General features: G+C 42.8%; 1 protein-coding gene across 3 annotated transcripts in view; it reads left to right on the top strand.

The window, feature by feature from the left end:
- Positions 1-4376: 4376 nt before the first annotated feature.
- Positions 4377-16633, top strand: part of LRP5 (LDL receptor related protein 5) — a 134951-nt gene continuing 122694 nt past the window's right edge. For all 3 annotated transcript variants that reach the window (XM_041421114.1, XM_041421113.1, XM_041421112.1), the window contains exon 1: positions 4377-4635. Coding sequence is in view for 2 of the 3 variants with exons in the window: in XM_041421113.1 (XP_041277047.1) it covers positions 4542-4635 (94 nt within the window). In the remaining variant the exon portion in view is untranslated. The remainder of the gene's footprint in view (positions 4636-16633) is intronic.

Genomic DNA, 16633 nt, shown 5'->3' with positions numbered 1-16633 from the left:
TGGGGTTGCAATTCAGGTGTGGCACTGGAGCCCTCTCTGTGCCAGAAAGTTTCCAGCTTGCACTGCTATAAGGTAAGATAATCATGTGCCTAATGCTCTCCAGTTATACCTATAATACACCTGTGCTCTGCCACATGGCTGCCTGAAAAGTGTCATTTTCTTCAATATTTAACCTTTCACTGCGGGTCCTAAGATTTTCAAGCTTTTTCAACCCTAAAGATTTCCCAACAAGCATAAATTCCTGTATAAAGATTTTAAATGCTATAAAGTTTGACTTCCTTTTCATAGTTTCTTTTAGGACTGCTTTAAAAGGGCCCTACAACCCACAGGCTGAAAGAGCATTGATTTTAATCTGTCTGCATGGCACACTGTGGTGGTTTAACTGTTAGTTCATGTCAGAGTTCATCTGGGGAGGGGGAAAAAAACTGTCACACAAAGCTGGGTTGCTGAAATAGGGAATAATTAGTTTGAAAAAATTGGGCTATTGTCCTTACACAATGCCAGGGAAACTGCATGATACAAACGAAGTTATTATTTTTCTTACTGTCATTTTCTTTATGGGTAAGAAGGTGGTAATGCTGACACTTTCCTGCCCTTTCAGTCAAATTAAGGAGTGGCAATGCAGTGATTTAGGTTTACATGTAAAGTATTATTTAGCACCTAAAAACCCACCTTTCCAAAGCAACACCTAAATGCCCCATGCAGCCTCAGAACCAAACTCACCCCTTACCAAGACTACTTCAGATTTCTGCTCAGGAGGGGTAATCTTAACTACAACTGAATGCATAGATATGTTTTTCTCAGTGTGTCTATTTCTTTGAGAAGATGAGGCAACTTGTATCCAGATAATACTTTTTGACTTGTTCTAGATTACCTGTAAACATTTTCTTTTCTGATACAGGGTGCTAGAGAATAGAGGTCCCTGCACATAATTAGGTGGAGACTGCTTTCTAGCTGGAAGCTGGGAGTGAAAGGGTGAAGAAGTGTATTTGAGATGCAGATAGAGGAAAATTATTTTGTCATATGGCCTTAGAAGTAAAGGAGTAAAATGCTTTGATGGTGTTGTTATTTTTCACTGATCACTTTACCTTTCCTTTGCAAAGCACCAAAGTCTATCCAGATCTAGTGACTTCATCTTCACTAAACTGCACTGTCCCAGAGGAATAAAGATGTGTGTCTTGGTACTGATATTCACCATGAAATAAACCTGGGTGTCAGTTGCAAAACACTTTAGGGCCTTCTGCAGTTGTCATTAAATGTTAGCTCCACAGGAGCTCAGACAGCTCTGGCAGCTGGGAGAGAAGGATACTGTAAACTGGGGTAGGAAGGAGAAATCCAGGAGGAGTAAACATGCAGAAACATCTGGAGCATTTCAGTCAAACCAAGTTTCCCAGCTGTGGTGCTCAGACACAGCTCTTTGTTTTCCCTCCTTTATCTCTATGTGTCCTTCCTTTCCCCACCAGGAATGGCAATGGAAGAATGCAGGAACTGACCTGCTTTTACACCTTGGCAGGGGAGGGCTGGGCTCCCACTCTGGATTTCCTCCCTTTCCTGCTTCCTACAATCGGGCTCCAAACTTGCTGCAGTTTCTGTCAAACTGTAAACAGAAATTATGAAAGTTAGGAAAACTATTCCCTCTGCTCCTTGTTGTAGGAAGAGAAATTGACAAAATGTTGTAGGAAGAGAAACTGACAAAATGTTAGACTGTGACTTGCCCAGAATCACACAAGAAATATTAGATTAAATGGGGCATTGGCTTTTTTGTTTTTGCATTCTTGGACACTGTGAGATGCAGCAGTATTAAAAGAGATCCCTCTTTCTTCAATTAAAATAAGGGATAGAATTATGCTTACACTAACCTGATATGTGTTTTTTGTTTATTTTTACACTGGTTTTTAATTTCTTGCAAAAATATGTACATTGGACATTTTGGGAATGTCACAGCTTTGCCTCCCCCAGTTTTGCTGGAGGGATTTGTGCAGGGCTGGAAGAGAGATGGAAGGCATCTTGCTCAGCTCATGACTTCAGATTTGCACAACTTTAACTGCCTCCAAATTCCTCTTGCAATATATTATCTAAACTTAAGATGGCATCTTCTGGATTGGAGAAAGACTGTGTTCCTGGCTGCTACTGCATTTGCCATCACTTTAAATGAATGTCTTTAATGTTTTTTAGCAGAGGTGTTATGGTCAAAGCCCCAAAGATGTGTTCTGCTAAGATTCTCTTCCCTAGTTGCCTGCCTCCATGGCCTGATCTCTCTTCTCATTTTGTTTTAGACTGTGAGTCAGTCTATTACTCAATCTGCTAATTGCTCACATGCTGCTATCTCTCCCTTTTGGTATAAACTGCTGCCATTCCTAACTTGACCATGCAGTTTGACAGGGTCAGGTAGGGGGATAATCATCTCTTGGATGGAGCAGGGATAACAGCAGGCTATTGCATCCTAGTATGGGACCTTAGGACCCAAGTTACCGAGTGCTGGAAGCAGCTGAAAGAGAACTTGCTGCCGCCCTCCAGGAGCCTGTGGGCAGATTCAGCTCACCCCCTCCACATGGCTTGGCACTGGCATTGGAGTGATGGATAGGTCATCTCAGCAGCTGACCTCTGATCCTGTTAGGGCCAGGGAACTCTGTTGCTCTGGTGCTGTTGAGGCCATCACAGGACAGCTGGGCTCTCCCTCCAGGCACACAAACCAGTTTTGTATATGGCCCCCAAGCTGTTAGGGTTTGGGATGGGAACCCCACTGTTCCCCACTGCCTGGTGCAAGTACAACTGCTTCATGTGGCCTTTCTTTGCCTCTAACTTCGATTAACCCCACTTACTGTGATGCCAGGACTGCTGGGTAATTTCCACAATGCAGGAGGTTAGAGCCATCAAAAGTAAAGTCCAATCACTGCCTTCAACAAAGAAATCTTTCTTCCAGTTATTTCTCTGGTCTTGGGCAATTTCTTTAAGCAGATGCAAAACAAAACCCTCATTCAGTTGGTGTTCACACAAAGTTTTTCCATTAATGATTTACAGCAGCCTAGATTTGGGTTCCAGTTTATTACAGATCTATCACCAAAGGCCAACTTCTGCTTTTTCTGCCTTCAAGGAAGCTGAGATTTTTCTAGGTTTTAAACGCCACTTAAATGAGCCCTCTTTAAAATACATGTTATCTGTATGTTAAACCAGAAACAAGAGAGAGAAGAAAACTTTTCTTCCCCCTTTACAGGTGATCTTTAATGTCAGCACTATAAGTCCTTTGTAACCTCTTGAATTTTTAAACTGCTTTCTGAGCTAAGTTGAATATTGCTGACTTTAGAAACAAACCAAATCAAAACACTCTGCCTTTTCCCTCACAGGGGAGGTCTGCAATGGAGTAACCAACAGGAATTAAACTAATTCTTGAATATTTGATCCTGGTATTTGAGTTGGGCAGGGGTCCATGGGGCACCAAGAAGAAATCTCAGCTGCTGCTCTAGCACCTACAGCAAAGCAGATAAATTAGTACGTGACAACAGGGCAACCTGGATATCACTAATCTCTGAAATGTAATGAAACTATTAAAATGTGACATCCATTTGCTAAGTGCTTGCTTGTGATTTATGGCTCTTGCTCTGAGACTTGCAAAAAACATTTAAAGTGGATGCTGGGTAGACCCTTGTGATTTCCACCTCTATACAAGGCCGTCTAGCAATCCTTTTTCTTATTGTCAAATCAGTGTCAGCACAAGGACGCTGATGCCCAAAAATGGACACTTAAATGAAAATTCTTGGCTTATGCCGTTTGGTTTCATCCCTGTGGGAGAGACGGGGGCAGTATCTGGTCTGTGAAAGGCGCGGGATGTCTCAGTGTGAGCCGGGTGCTTCTCAGCCCCCTGTACCTGCCCCGGCACAAACCAAGCCCCACGTCCAAGTGCAGTTTCTGCCTCTTTCCTGGTGCTAATGTGTTTATAGGAGCAGGTGGCATGCTTAACAGAGAGGGGGGGAAAGGCAACAAAAGACTGTTGTTGAATGCATTTTTCTTTGAAAACTAGTGTTTTGTGGAAGAGTGACTTAATAAAATGTTTGTTTTGGTGGGAGGAGAAAGACAAGAACGAACCTCCATTCGGGAAGAAAACAGCCACTCTTTTTCCTGGAGACAGAAAAAGGGGCGGGCGTCCCCGCTGTTAACTTCCAAATCCACCAGCGCAAGGTTGCTTTTTGCACACGCAGCGAGCCATCTTCTCCAGCCTTCCCGGCTGGTTCTGGAGTAATTGCTCCAGCAGGAACGAGTTAACAAGATAAGGCCCCGGAGCCCCACCTCCTCCCCGCGCGGCCAGGTGTTCCCACTCGTGGGACGCGCCGCGGCGGGACGGTGCGCCCCCACCCGCTCCCGGGATGCGGTGCGAGCCGGGATCCTCCATCCCAGCCCCCTCCCTGGCGGCGTGAGGAGGAGGAGGAGGGTCGGCTGCAGCGCCTCCCCCCTTCCCCGCCTCCCTCCTCGCCGAGCGCAGCGCCCCGAGCATGGAGCCTGCCTGAGACGCTCCGTGCGCTCGGCAGCTGCTGCGGCGGCACAACATGGAGGCGGCGGCGGCCGCGCCGCTCCCGCTGCTGCTGCTGCTGCGGCTCCTCGCCGCCTCGGTGCTGCGCTGCGAGCCGGGCTCGGCCGGGGGTAAGCTCGTCGGGGCGTCGCGGGGCCCGGGAGGGCCGGGAGGCGAGCGCCGCTGTCCCTTTTGTTGTCGGACTTGGGCAAACTTTCCCCCGCGCTCCGCCGGGAGTGCGGCGGGGAGGGGCGGGAGCGGGGCCAGGCTCCCGCGGAGGCGCAGGACGCGCACATGGGCGAGACGGGCCGGGAGGCTGCCTGCGCCGGTTCCCCCCCAAAACTATTGCTTCTTGCCACTCTTTCCTGCAAAAAGGGTGCGCAGGAAAAGGAGGCCTCTCCTCCCTGTTCCCTCGGGACGTATCCCGCTTGGGGGCGAGGCGGTTTTCCCTCAGGGGTGGCTCAGGTAAACGCGCACAGTTGCAAAAAGAGAGACAAAAGTCGCCCACCCCCCTCGCCCCCCCGACTCCTGTCCTTCCGCGGTCCCGGGCAGGGATTTCTGTGGAGTTCGGAGGGGTCGGTGTCGGGTGTCGCTCAAACTCTTGGCCGGGCCGGGGAGGGGGTGGGGGGAAGGCGAGTTTGGTGTGCGTGCCCCGTGTTCCCCCCTCGCCCCGGTCCGGTGTGAGGCTGCGGCGGAGGCACCGGCGGGACGCGGCGCGCGGGGGTCCGGCCCGGCCCGGCCCGGTACCGCGGGCCGTGCCGGAGCTGCAGTCCGGGTGCCCCGTCCCGGGCACGGAGCCTGCCCTCCGCTTTCCCTTGGCCGTCCCGTTTTTAAGTGAGTGTGCTAATCGTTTTAAATCACAAATAAACGGAGGCGGTGCTGTGCCTGCAGCATCCGTGGGGAGCGGGACGGTGTCCGTTCCTCCGTTCCTCCTGCGTGCGGCTTCGCTCCCGACTTTGTCTCGCCCGGGACGAGGAGTTCGGGCTGCATGTGCAAGGCTTCTGTTTTTTTGCTGCTGCATGTGGTCTGCCTGGATGCATCACCCCGGTGCTTGAGCAAGCCGAAGCCTGGTTGTTGCGATTTCCTAGGTAGTTTGGAAAACTCGGCAGTGTGGCCAAGGCTGTCAGAACATCACCTCAGGGCCTCTTTTTATTAGGCCACCCACCTTTTCAAACCTCCTGTAATTATTAGAACTGTCATTTGGAGCAAGAGAACAGACCATATTCTGCTGGCATCATCATTCTATATTTTTAGTTGGAGCTCTGTGTGGGTGTGTATTATGTATTGCTTATTCTGTCTGGATTATATCAAAAAGATACCCTTCATATCCCTTCATATCGCAGGGTCCACCTCCTCCATACACGCTGCCACCGTCTTTTAAAAATGTTTCTGAAAACCTGAAATGTGGTTTGTTCCTTTCTGAACACTTATGTTTGTGTGGAGATGGTCACATTCCTGCTTCACTGAATGAAGCTAATGTAGCTTTTGTGAGGGGTGGAGGGTGGAAATTGACTTCTAGGGCTCTTGTATGAAGACTCCTTAAAAGATTTCCTTACATTTACTTGAAAGGTTCTAATAGAAAAATCCCTTTTTAAAAAAGGGATAACTTTGCATTTGGAATTAGGAAAATAATAGTTCATGATAAAACTAAGGAGTAAGTTCTAACTTGGAGTTTGGTTTTCTTTCACCTCGTTTGAGAGACAGTGATTAATTTAATATTGTGTATGTTTGATATGAGCAGTCACCTTCCTTAACATGCATGGAAGAACTGGGCTACAAATGTACCATTTTTAATAATTAGTTAAGGAGTCTTAGTTACAGATCTTAATGACATTGCCTTTCTTCTGCCTATTTATTAGGAAGGTTTTGTTGTGTTGATGTGGACAGTACTTTTAAGGACAGTGCATCTGTCCTTTGAGAAGGAGCATGGATGCACTATGAGAGGCTCTGCATAGATTTAATTCCCGTTCTGAGAATCCCTCTGTAAGGAGATGCCTGACTTTTAGCTATTAAAAGTATTTTGATGTGCTTATCTTACAAATATGTAAATGCATCTGTGCACGATTGGGGATCTGCTGGGAGCTTCTGCAGCGCTGCAGCTTCACTGAAGTTTGGCATGTTGTAATAGATCTTGAATACTTTGGCTGTGAAATAATTTTGCTGCAGAGCTCTAAGTTCTTGCTCTGTATGTGGTGGTGTCAGGAGTGGTTTTATTTATGTGGCTTGAAATAATGATAAAACTGTTTTGGATATGGCTTGTACTTGACTCATTTCACTATGAAAAGACAAAATGATCCTTGCTTTGGTCCTTCCTTGAAGGGAGGAATTTCTTGCTCATGCAAAGTATTTAATGCTCTTTCATTTTTGTGAAAATACCGTAAGTTATGGATTCTTACTATTGCACAGTGGCTATTTCATGTGGGAGTCTTAAAATGCTCAAGTAAGTTGAGATAATTCTTGCTTAAGAGCTATCTCAAGCCAAAATTATTTTTACTTAAACTCACAAATGCTTGCTTAACTGTGTCTTGTCATGCACTTGAATGTTTCCCAAAATAGTGAGATTGTATCTTAGTTTTCTTTAATGTAACAACTATTTGCCTGATACCTGCAAACACAGGATACAGAGAGGTGAAGAGAGAAGTGTGACACAGGGAAGTGGGATGGTTGCAAATATTTGAAACTAGGGATGCAGCGTGAAATAAAAAATGCATTTGAGCACAACCAACCCTAAAATGACTTTCAATCCATACTGTTTACATGAGATGACCTATAGCTAGTGAAACCTGTTGCTGTGGTTAAATGTAGAAGGTAGCAGGAAAAATCACTTACTAATTTTATGATGGGGAAATGTGCTGTGTAGGAGTCCTCAAGTGCATTTCAGTGCCATTTCAGTCAGTCTGTCATTGATTTAGGGGGCTGGTCACTATTTTCTTAGTAACTATTACTAGCATGATGTGAGGGTCTGTCACAAATTATGGTCATAAATCCTCTTGAAATAGTGAGGAAATAATGAAAGTTCAGGTTGACTGTGAAGTTTAAGTTCATACTTTCAAAGCACTGAGTCTTCTTTCTCCAGGGAAAGTTAAATAGGTTTCACTGTCTTTAGGTATGGTATGTGAACTGATTTGTTACTGTTTAATTTTAAATTAAATTATATATATTTATTTTAAAGCACACAGAGAAGCTTTAAAATCACTCATACTATAGATGCCTGAAATACACAGATCAGCATGACACACAAAGTCGGTACTTAGCAGAACATGAATGTATTTCATCGATACCCCAGCATAAGTTCCACCCTTGCCTCTTGCTGCTTTAACTAAGAATTTTTATTTTAGTTGTTTATAATGTAGTTGTTGGTAAAACAGGCTTTGGGGTTTGTCCCAGCTGTAAATTTTCTCAGTCCTTCATGTTTCTCAAATAAGGCAAGCCAAGGTAACTTTTTAGCAAACAGATTGTTTCTGGGAACTTGTTATCCTTTAGTGTTAGGGTAAGATTTGGCAGCGTAACAAGAAATAAAGGTTACAAAACCTCTCCTGGAATATAGACACACCTGACTTACTATATAAGACTGTCTACTGCAACTCTGCTTCTAGTTAAAAATTAACCAGCCCTGTACATTTCAAAGCAATTCTCTCTCTTTTTGTCAAAACAGAAATAAATTGGTGAATTTCAATTGGTGGTGCTCAGAAACAGCTATAATAGCAAGGTTTAGTTTCATGTTAGAGTATTTCTTGTAAACTTACTGCATTGTGTGAAAGCAGCCTGCCATCTTGAGACTGAGGACAATAGTTAGGTTTAAATTCCTTCTTAGAATGAAGAGAAATAAAGTTACCTACAATACCATCTTTCTAAGAAATCCTCTTATTTTTTTCCTTATGTGTGTAACCCAAGGGCTATTAAACAGTCAAAATGTTTGACTTTTGCAAGTTCATAATTTCTATAGGGATTTGATGTGGCTGGAAAAAACCCCACAGCCCTGAGAGCCTTGAAAGAAATGGGTGTTATTTTCTGCTCAAGACCTCTGTGGAGAACTCAAATAAGTACCAACCTGAGCTTCAGGGGTGGAATGACAGTAGAACCATTATCCTCCCAAGTTGTGGCACAGGGCAGCAACGATGCAGCTATACTGTGCACAGTGGAAAACAGCATTTTCGTGAGATTTTGAGGCATGTGGAGTGTTCTCTTTTTTTTGGTACTCTTTCTGAAAGGATATGTCTAACAACACTGCAAGTTCACTTAGGACAAGAGCAAAGAAATAGGATGATGGCTAGGGGTGCTGGCTAGGCAACCCCATGTGCTGTTTGGACACACTTGAGGTCTTTGTGAAGAAGGCAAAGATGTGCCATCTCCTGATAGTTCACATCTGGGACATCCAAACTGGAAAAAGTACTTCTGGAGAGTCCTACTGCCATTAAGTTAGGCTATGGAAAAGCTCATGATAGAGTCAAAGGATATTTTTAGCAATTCTTGAGATTTTGTGTGATGAAACAGTTGTGGTGAGAGCAGGAAAGAAAATGGGAACTATGTCCCACAAAGTATTGTTCAGTACAGTTGTTTGTTTGGAGCTTACGGGCCAACAATTCTTCTGGTTTCTTCTCTCAGAAAAATTGAATGTGGAACTTAGCAGTGTCTGATCTTTGTGGTATCTGTTTACTAAAGATTTAAACTATCTGTTAAGCCACACAATTTGACTGAGAAGCTCCAAAGAGTGTAAGGAGTGGGTGATGGGCTGGTAAGGATGTTGAGTGTCTATGTAATAAACAAGATTTTTAATTTACCTGTTCTTTCCTTTATTCTTGTTTGGCTCACACTTTGCCTGCCAGCACAGACAGATGTAAGGTGTCATTTTGTATTGATGTTAAATTCATGGACAACTTTTGCAAGGATGCCAATAAATTGACACATACTTGATTTAAATTGGTGTGTTTGCTCTGGATGATAAAAGTGTTAAAGCAATTGAAACTGCTTTCAAACCAATAAATAATTTGTGGTGTGTTAGATTAACTTAATGGAAATAGCCTAGTGGGAAAAGAGCTTTCTTGACTGTAAATCAGCTACAGAATTGTCTTCATTTCACAGTATGAAGGCTTTTTGCTATTGCAATAAACAGCACTGGCAGCAGATGCAGTAGTAAGTTATTGGTGAGATTGTCAATGTTCTGAGAAGCTCGAATGTTGGCATGTGTGTTTAAAGTGTGCCTGGTTAATAATATAATAACTGTTGAATTCTGTTTGGCACTTTTACTTTTTGAAATGCTGTATGTATTTTTAGCTAATTCTGAATGTTCTGCAAGGATGGCATCTGTTATTTATCTATTATGCATAAGGAAATTGAGCTTCCCCAGTTAAAGTTCACTTACTTTAAACAGTAACAAAAGTTGTCTTTGTTAAGGTAGGCAGAATTTTTGAGCTCTGGTCTTCCTGTTGAGACTATGGATGTAAACCAGGTAATTGTTCAGTAAATCATGAGTGGTGTTCCTGAGCTGTCATGAAAGGTGATGCAACTGGAGAAATGAAGTTGCAAGTGTGTTAGGGTGTAACTCTCCCCTCTACTATGGAAAGTAGAAAAAGGGAAACTCTATTTCTGGTTTTTATTTGGTTACACAAAGGTCTTGATTTTCACGTTTTTCTCATGAATTATTGTTAAAGGGTGTATGGTGTTCTGTGAAAGTGCAGTTTTTTTGGTTTGGTAGTTCTGTCCTTACAGGACACCTGTTGGCCTGAGTTGTCTGAGAGGGAGATAAATGACTGAGTTACTTATCTTGACATATCTTCATGTGGCTTAGAATTTGATAACATTTTGTAATGGTGATTCCAGAGGTTCTCTCTTGCCCTTTCTTTAAATGCCATGACTACATTTTGTTTATTTCACCATGTTGTTGCATTAAATGTCATGAATGATACATTTTTTAATACAGGTTTTTGAAGTGACTTGGTGCAATGATTGCTAAGATGATAAATTAACCCTGGGGGATTCTTGATCCTCAGCCTTCAAGAATTAGATTGGAGGTAGGAGGGGGCAGTCAGTAGAGACAGAAGCTTGACTCCTCCTTTCTGTGGTGTTTTCAAGAGTAAAGCAAGGCCAGGGAGTGTGAGGGAGTGTTGTGTGCTTTGTGTTTCTGCACCTCTGGGCTGATGAGGAGCAGCAGTGGATTGAATGAACCTGCCTAGTGAACTTCTTGGCTTTGGGGCTTGTGAATCAAATACTGTTACTATAATGTGATTTTGCAGATGTTCATTTTCTTTTCTGCTGTTCAGTGCTGGTTTTAACTAAATAAAAAAAAAAGGAGTAGAGAATCTGAGAAGACTCAGATGATGAAAGTGTATAGTGCGGCTATAATCTATCGGTTGTTGATACATCATTTGAGAACTTCTCTGAAATTCTGTGTGTATTTATGGCTTAAGCCATATAGTCCAGGGCTTGAATTAGGCACAGATTATGCCTAACAGCTGTAATACACTTCAATCCTGGTCAATAATTTCAGCATGCCTTCTGTGGAAATTGTATTTGCAGTTTCATGGATGCTTTTTCCAGTCCTTGTACTATTTTTCATTACTTTTGCACAAACACATTATTTTCTGTTCTTCTAGACTGAAGTACTAGCTGGGATTAAGAAGGGGAAAAAAGTCTTTAGAACACAAAAAATGTAATTAAGTGGTGTGATTTGCTTTTGATTTTTTTTTTCTTGTTATCACAAAACATCATGCTGTAGAGTATGGCCATCAAGAAGGTCAAGTTGCTTCCTTTTGGGCTTGCTGTAGGAGATGAAATGCTTTTTTAGTGGACTTTCTATGATGGTGGTGATCAGAACTACCTTGTTTGTCCTTAGTATGTGCTGTGAAGCAAACAGCTGGGCTGTGCATGGGGTAGGTGAAGATTTCACAGGAATCCCACCACAATGCATCTCTGGGGGCTTTCTGGATTATGCCACCTGTATCTTGATTTCTTGTAGTTTTGATTTCTTTTCTCCTTGTTTCTCAGACTTCCTAAATAACATGTCCTTTAAATCTGTTCTTTCAGGTAAGCCTGAAGGGTATTTTTGGTGACATTAAGTGAGTGGTTTGCCAGCGGCATTATTGTTATGAGACTTTGCTGTTCCTTGCACCCACTGGGGTGCTTGGGCACTTTGTCATGTTGTTTTCCTTCAGCCCATCATTTCTGGGGTGTTGTGAAAGCTGTGGCATGTTCCTGTGTAACCAGACTTTGTCTGAAGAGGCTGTTGGGTGTTGAAATCTGTGTGTCAAGTTTAAGAAAGTCTTCTAAGCTGATTTCTCTAGTTTTAGTTCTAGAAGTGGAGCATAAACGATACTCAAGGCGATGTGAAAGGCCTTATCTCTTTACTGTAATTGTTATTGCTCAAGGGTTATTTTCAAATAACAAGGGACAGTTTCTGCAAGTTTTTGTGCAGATACAAAAATAAGATTTTTTGGGGCAAAAAGTGATTGCTTTAAAAGGACAGTTGAAAAGCTGTGGTATTTGGAAATGTTTCTGCTGCATATTTGTCTTCACAATACTGTTTTTAGTTCTGTGGTGGTTTGACCTTGTCTGGATGCCAGGTGCTCACCAAAGCTGCTCTATCTCCCCTTTTCGACTGGACAAGGGAGAGAAAGTTTAACAAAAGGCTCATGGATGGAGGTAAAGACAGGCAGAGATCACTCACCGATTACTGTTATGGGCAAAACAAACTCAGCTTGGGGAAATTAGTTGAATTTATTACCAATCAAATCAGAGTAGGATAATGAGAAGTAAAACAACATCTTAAAAATACCTATCCCTCACCTCTACTTTTCTGCCTGGCTTATTTAATTTTATTCCTGTTTTTCTCCCTCCTCACTGCCAGCAGTGCAGGGGGACAAGGAAAGAGGGCTGCAGTCAGTTCCATGTTGTTATCTACACAATAACTTGTTTTTCCTTGTTAATTTCCCCGGGAACTCTCCCACCATCACCCATGGGCCTGGCCTTGGCCAGCAGTGGGTCCATGCTGGAGTTGCCTGGCATTGGCTGTATGGGACATGGGGGAAACTTCCAGCAGCTTCTCACAGAAACCAGCCCTGTACCCCGTTCTGTCACCAAAACATTGCCACACCAACCCAGTACAGGCTCAGCCACTTAGACCAGAGTCTTGCTGATGTCAGGAAAATATATTCTGAAATAGAGCTGTCTTTTTATCTGTTTTCCATTTTTTTATAGAGAAAGAGAAAAAGCGAGAGTTTGCCTCTTGGATAACCGTTTGTCTCTGGTGATGACAGTGAATGACTTAAGGAAGAAAAGGAATGGGAGGTTATGAGATTTATTCTCTGCTGTAGTATAACTAGGCAATGTCTATATAACATACTTGGTATTCTTTCTTAGCACTTGAAGCTAATACAAAAGTCATTATGCTGTTTCTTGAACTTCTCAAACCAGCGGAACTTAAAACCCAAACCCCTAATGCTTTGTTTTGTAGAAGGTGTCACCTTTGGCCACTGAATCATAAATTACCCAGTGTTAGATGTGTATTGGTCCCTACTTACATTGTGCATATTGTTCCAAGAGCTTTGGAGGCTTTGTGTAACTAGTTCTTTCAAAGAAAGTGTCACTTTTGTATTCTGTCCCCTTTAAGGAAGTTTACTCATGACCACCAAGTTTCCTATTTTCTCTGTCACCTTTTGCATTGTTTTCAGTTATTGAAAACGTTCTGGTTTTAGAAAAAAGCTCAGAATAGAGTTGCCTGCCATATAGGAATTAATTTTGACACAAAATATTATATAAATGATACAAATAGTTTTGCTTTAGATTTTTCCCTGATTGCTTCCTCTGCTTGAAATTCAGCAGCTTGAAGTATGAGGTGTGTAAGCATCTATGGTTTTTTTTCCCCAAAGGGAAAGTGTTTTAACCTCAGAAATCTGTATTGCTGACTTACCTGGATGTGTCTATCCCAAAAAGTATAAAACCAAATTAAACTGCTGAGTTATTTGTGTTCCCAAGTGAGAGCTAAGAGGATGAAAATGCACATGGGTGGCATTTTCCACTTAGAAAGTCTGCCCAGCTGTGGATGATTAAAAAAAAATCTATACATTATCTGCGTCTTCAAAAGCTGAGTAAAAGAAATATGTAGTTAGGGGGAATTTTGGTCTGTCTGGGTTTTAACAGTATGTTTTTTACTGTCTGAATGTGGTAGACTATTACTTATGTTCTAAATCTCCAGTTTGCAGGTGTTCAGTGATAGAAAGGGCATACTCAGTTGCACATCTGGACTTACTTAGGCAAGCTACATAGTGAGAGTAGGTAGGGTGTGGCCGATGCAGTCAAAATTATTGTGCAGCCTCAATATATTGGAATTGAATAATTTGCAGTCCTTCCCTGCCCCTAAAAATGAATTTGGATTTTCATCTCATCTGGCCTACCTTCATCAGCCCTCCCATCCTGAGGTATGAAACCCCTGGCTCAATATCAGCTGTGGCTTTGGAATCTGAACAGGAGGAGGAGGTTTTCTATGATGCTGTTAAAAAGGTGCACTTTTCAATTGCAAAAGCACCTTTTGGTTCCTTCTGTTAGTCACCTTATGGTTACTAACAGAAGGAACCCTCCTTTAAAGAGCAAGGATGTATTCCTTGGGGCTTTTTGAATAGAGTAACTGAATTCTTAAGGGTCCCCATAACTTAGTTTCTGTGAGCATTGTAGCTAACGGTGAAATGTGGAGGAATGCACAGACACCAGCAGAAATGTGTTGGGTATACTTGCAGTGAATGAACCATGATCTGCAGGTGTTTGGTAAGAGTTGCAGACAGCTCGAGTGAGCCCTGTAGCTTGTGTGTAGCTACCAGACCATTCAGTTCTCCTGGAGCAGAGACAGAGTTGCCCCTAGTTCAGAAAAATGCTGACCTAGGCAGAAATAATATTCTGCAAGGTCCTGGCTAGTTTATGGTGAAGTATTTACTCAGGGAAGGGTGTGAGACTTTGGGGGCACAGGGTGGTGGTGGTGGGGAGGTTTTCCTCATATGTCTGTGTGTGAGCATGTGTGCAATAAGTATCTGTGTTCTCACATGCTCACACACTTGGTTAACCAGTTTCTCCTGCTCTGTTTTTTCCCCTTTCATTCTAATGGCTGTGTTATTGAATAACCTCCTGTTTCTGAAAAAAAAAGTCTCCATAAGCCAGAAAACCACAACCATACTTTTTGTGTAGACTTGAATGCTTGATGTTAGCTGTTGATACAGAATTTTAAAGAGGAGAGTTTCACAGTTACCAAGTTTGGGACTGGAATTCAGTATACCTGGATTTGGTTTTGGTTGGCATGCGTTACTAAAGCATGCCCTGACGTCTCTGAACTCTCAGCATTTTATCTGACAACAGGTGAGTGATACTGAAATGGTCTCTGAATGCATCTTGGAGTGTTTTACACATGAAGCACCTCAGAGTCTTCTCCTGTGCATATGGTTTTTAACTAACCATCTAGGAGTGAACCTGCTTTGTTTGACTCCATTGCAATGACTGTTGTTCCATTAGAGGCATGAAGCCTCAAACTAACAGGATGATGAGTAAAATATTCCTTAAAAGGCAGGGCAATGAGTATTTATTCATCAGAATTGTATGCTTTACAATTTCTGCATGCAGTATCACTTTCCTATATTGGTAGTATTTCTTCTTGACTTGAAAGCTCTTCTAGGCAGAGATCTTGTATATTGTTTTTAGAACTTCTGCTTCCTTCCTTTGTGTTGTTCCCCCCTCTCCCCCAACTGTGTGAAGAACCAAGGTTGCTAAAGGCTGAAATGTCTGTAGGTGAGTAATGTTTATTACCCAGTGGTCAAGAGAGCTCTTGGGAACTTGTTTAGGTTACTTCCCTAAGTAGGATGTTAAGGCAGCATCATTGAATGAAAGGCAGAAAACCAAACCCTAAAGAAAACAAAAAAGCAGCCCCAAACTACCCTTCTATTTCTGGCAGTTTGGAGAAGCTGCCTGCTGTCACTTTAGCATGTGGCTCCACTAACATTTTCTGCCCATGACAGAATTGTTAAAACTGGAGGAGCTGCAGCTGAGTGTGTGTTTGAGGATTGCTGCTTTTCATTCAGTCTAGGGCACAATGGAGAGAGGATGAGCATGTGGAAATACTTTGCTTGTGGCCTCTGTTGATGCTATCTCTCAGCTTGCATGGTCCAAGATTTTCATTGTTACCTGCAAAAGATGTAAGTGATCTAGGATTCATTTACCTTGGGTATTACCCACCTTGACACATCTGGTCCTTCACCATCTTGTGACAGTAATTAGTTAATGGAAAAGGACTCTGGTTGCTGATTCCCAGGTTGTGGAACTCCTGGCATATGGAAATAGAGCACATCTGGTGCTGGTCCTCAGAGGCAGAATACAGCCAGCCCAGAGATTATTGCATGTGGGGAATGATGCAAGTGACTTGTTTTCTCTGAACAATGGCTATGGGATCTTTGTGAGTGTTGGCCTCTTGCCTGTTGGGTGTTTTGGTTTTGTTTTTCTGGGTTTTTTTCCTGAGGAAGTCTGTGTGCAATGAGGGAGGATGTGGAGTACTGTAAAGTCTTGATACAGCTGACTTGGTCCACCAAGCAGTCTTTACTTCTTGACAATGGTGCTCTTATATATGCAAAATCCCTGCTTCTACCACTGTAGAAAACACTTGGTAGATACAGGTACAGGGGTCCTGTCTTTTGTGCTTTTCTGACTCCTGGGATTCTGTGCAGTCAGTGTTGCAGGGCCATAGCAGAAAGTTTTCTTTCTAAAGGAGATGTACTGAAGTGTTCAACTTTGAGGAACTTACTTGGGGCCTGTTAGAATCTCCCTCCTTGTACAGATTATAAGGCTTTTGTAGGGTAACAAAACTTGCTTTGTTTGAGGTAGAACATGAATTCAAAATCTAACAGCTATTCCACAATTACTTCCCCTGGGCTGCTTGTATTTTGGAATGGTTTCCCCACAAAGATTAGTTCTGGAATACTTTATTATGTTCTTATATTTGTCTTGGTCTTGGAACTCATTTCACACTGTGGGGATTGAGAGTGAGTTACAGGCTCATGTTACTGAATCTGAGCATCTGCTGGTCACATCTTGATGTAAACTTTTTCATTATCATGGTTGTTTATAACATGTCACATTTCCATTCACTTGTTGATAGCCTCT

Source organism: Onychostruthus taczanowskii, unplaced genomic scaffold (genome assembly GCF_017590055.1).
Source record: "Onychostruthus taczanowskii isolate IOZ18803 unplaced genomic scaffold, ASM1759005v1 scaffold69, whole genome shotgun sequence".
In the NCBI taxonomy this organism is placed as follows: domain Eukaryota; kingdom Metazoa; phylum Chordata; class Aves; order Passeriformes; family Passeridae; genus Onychostruthus; species Onychostruthus taczanowskii.
Note: the sequence above shows the minus strand (reverse complement) of the source record. Positions and strands in the feature narration are given on the sequence as shown.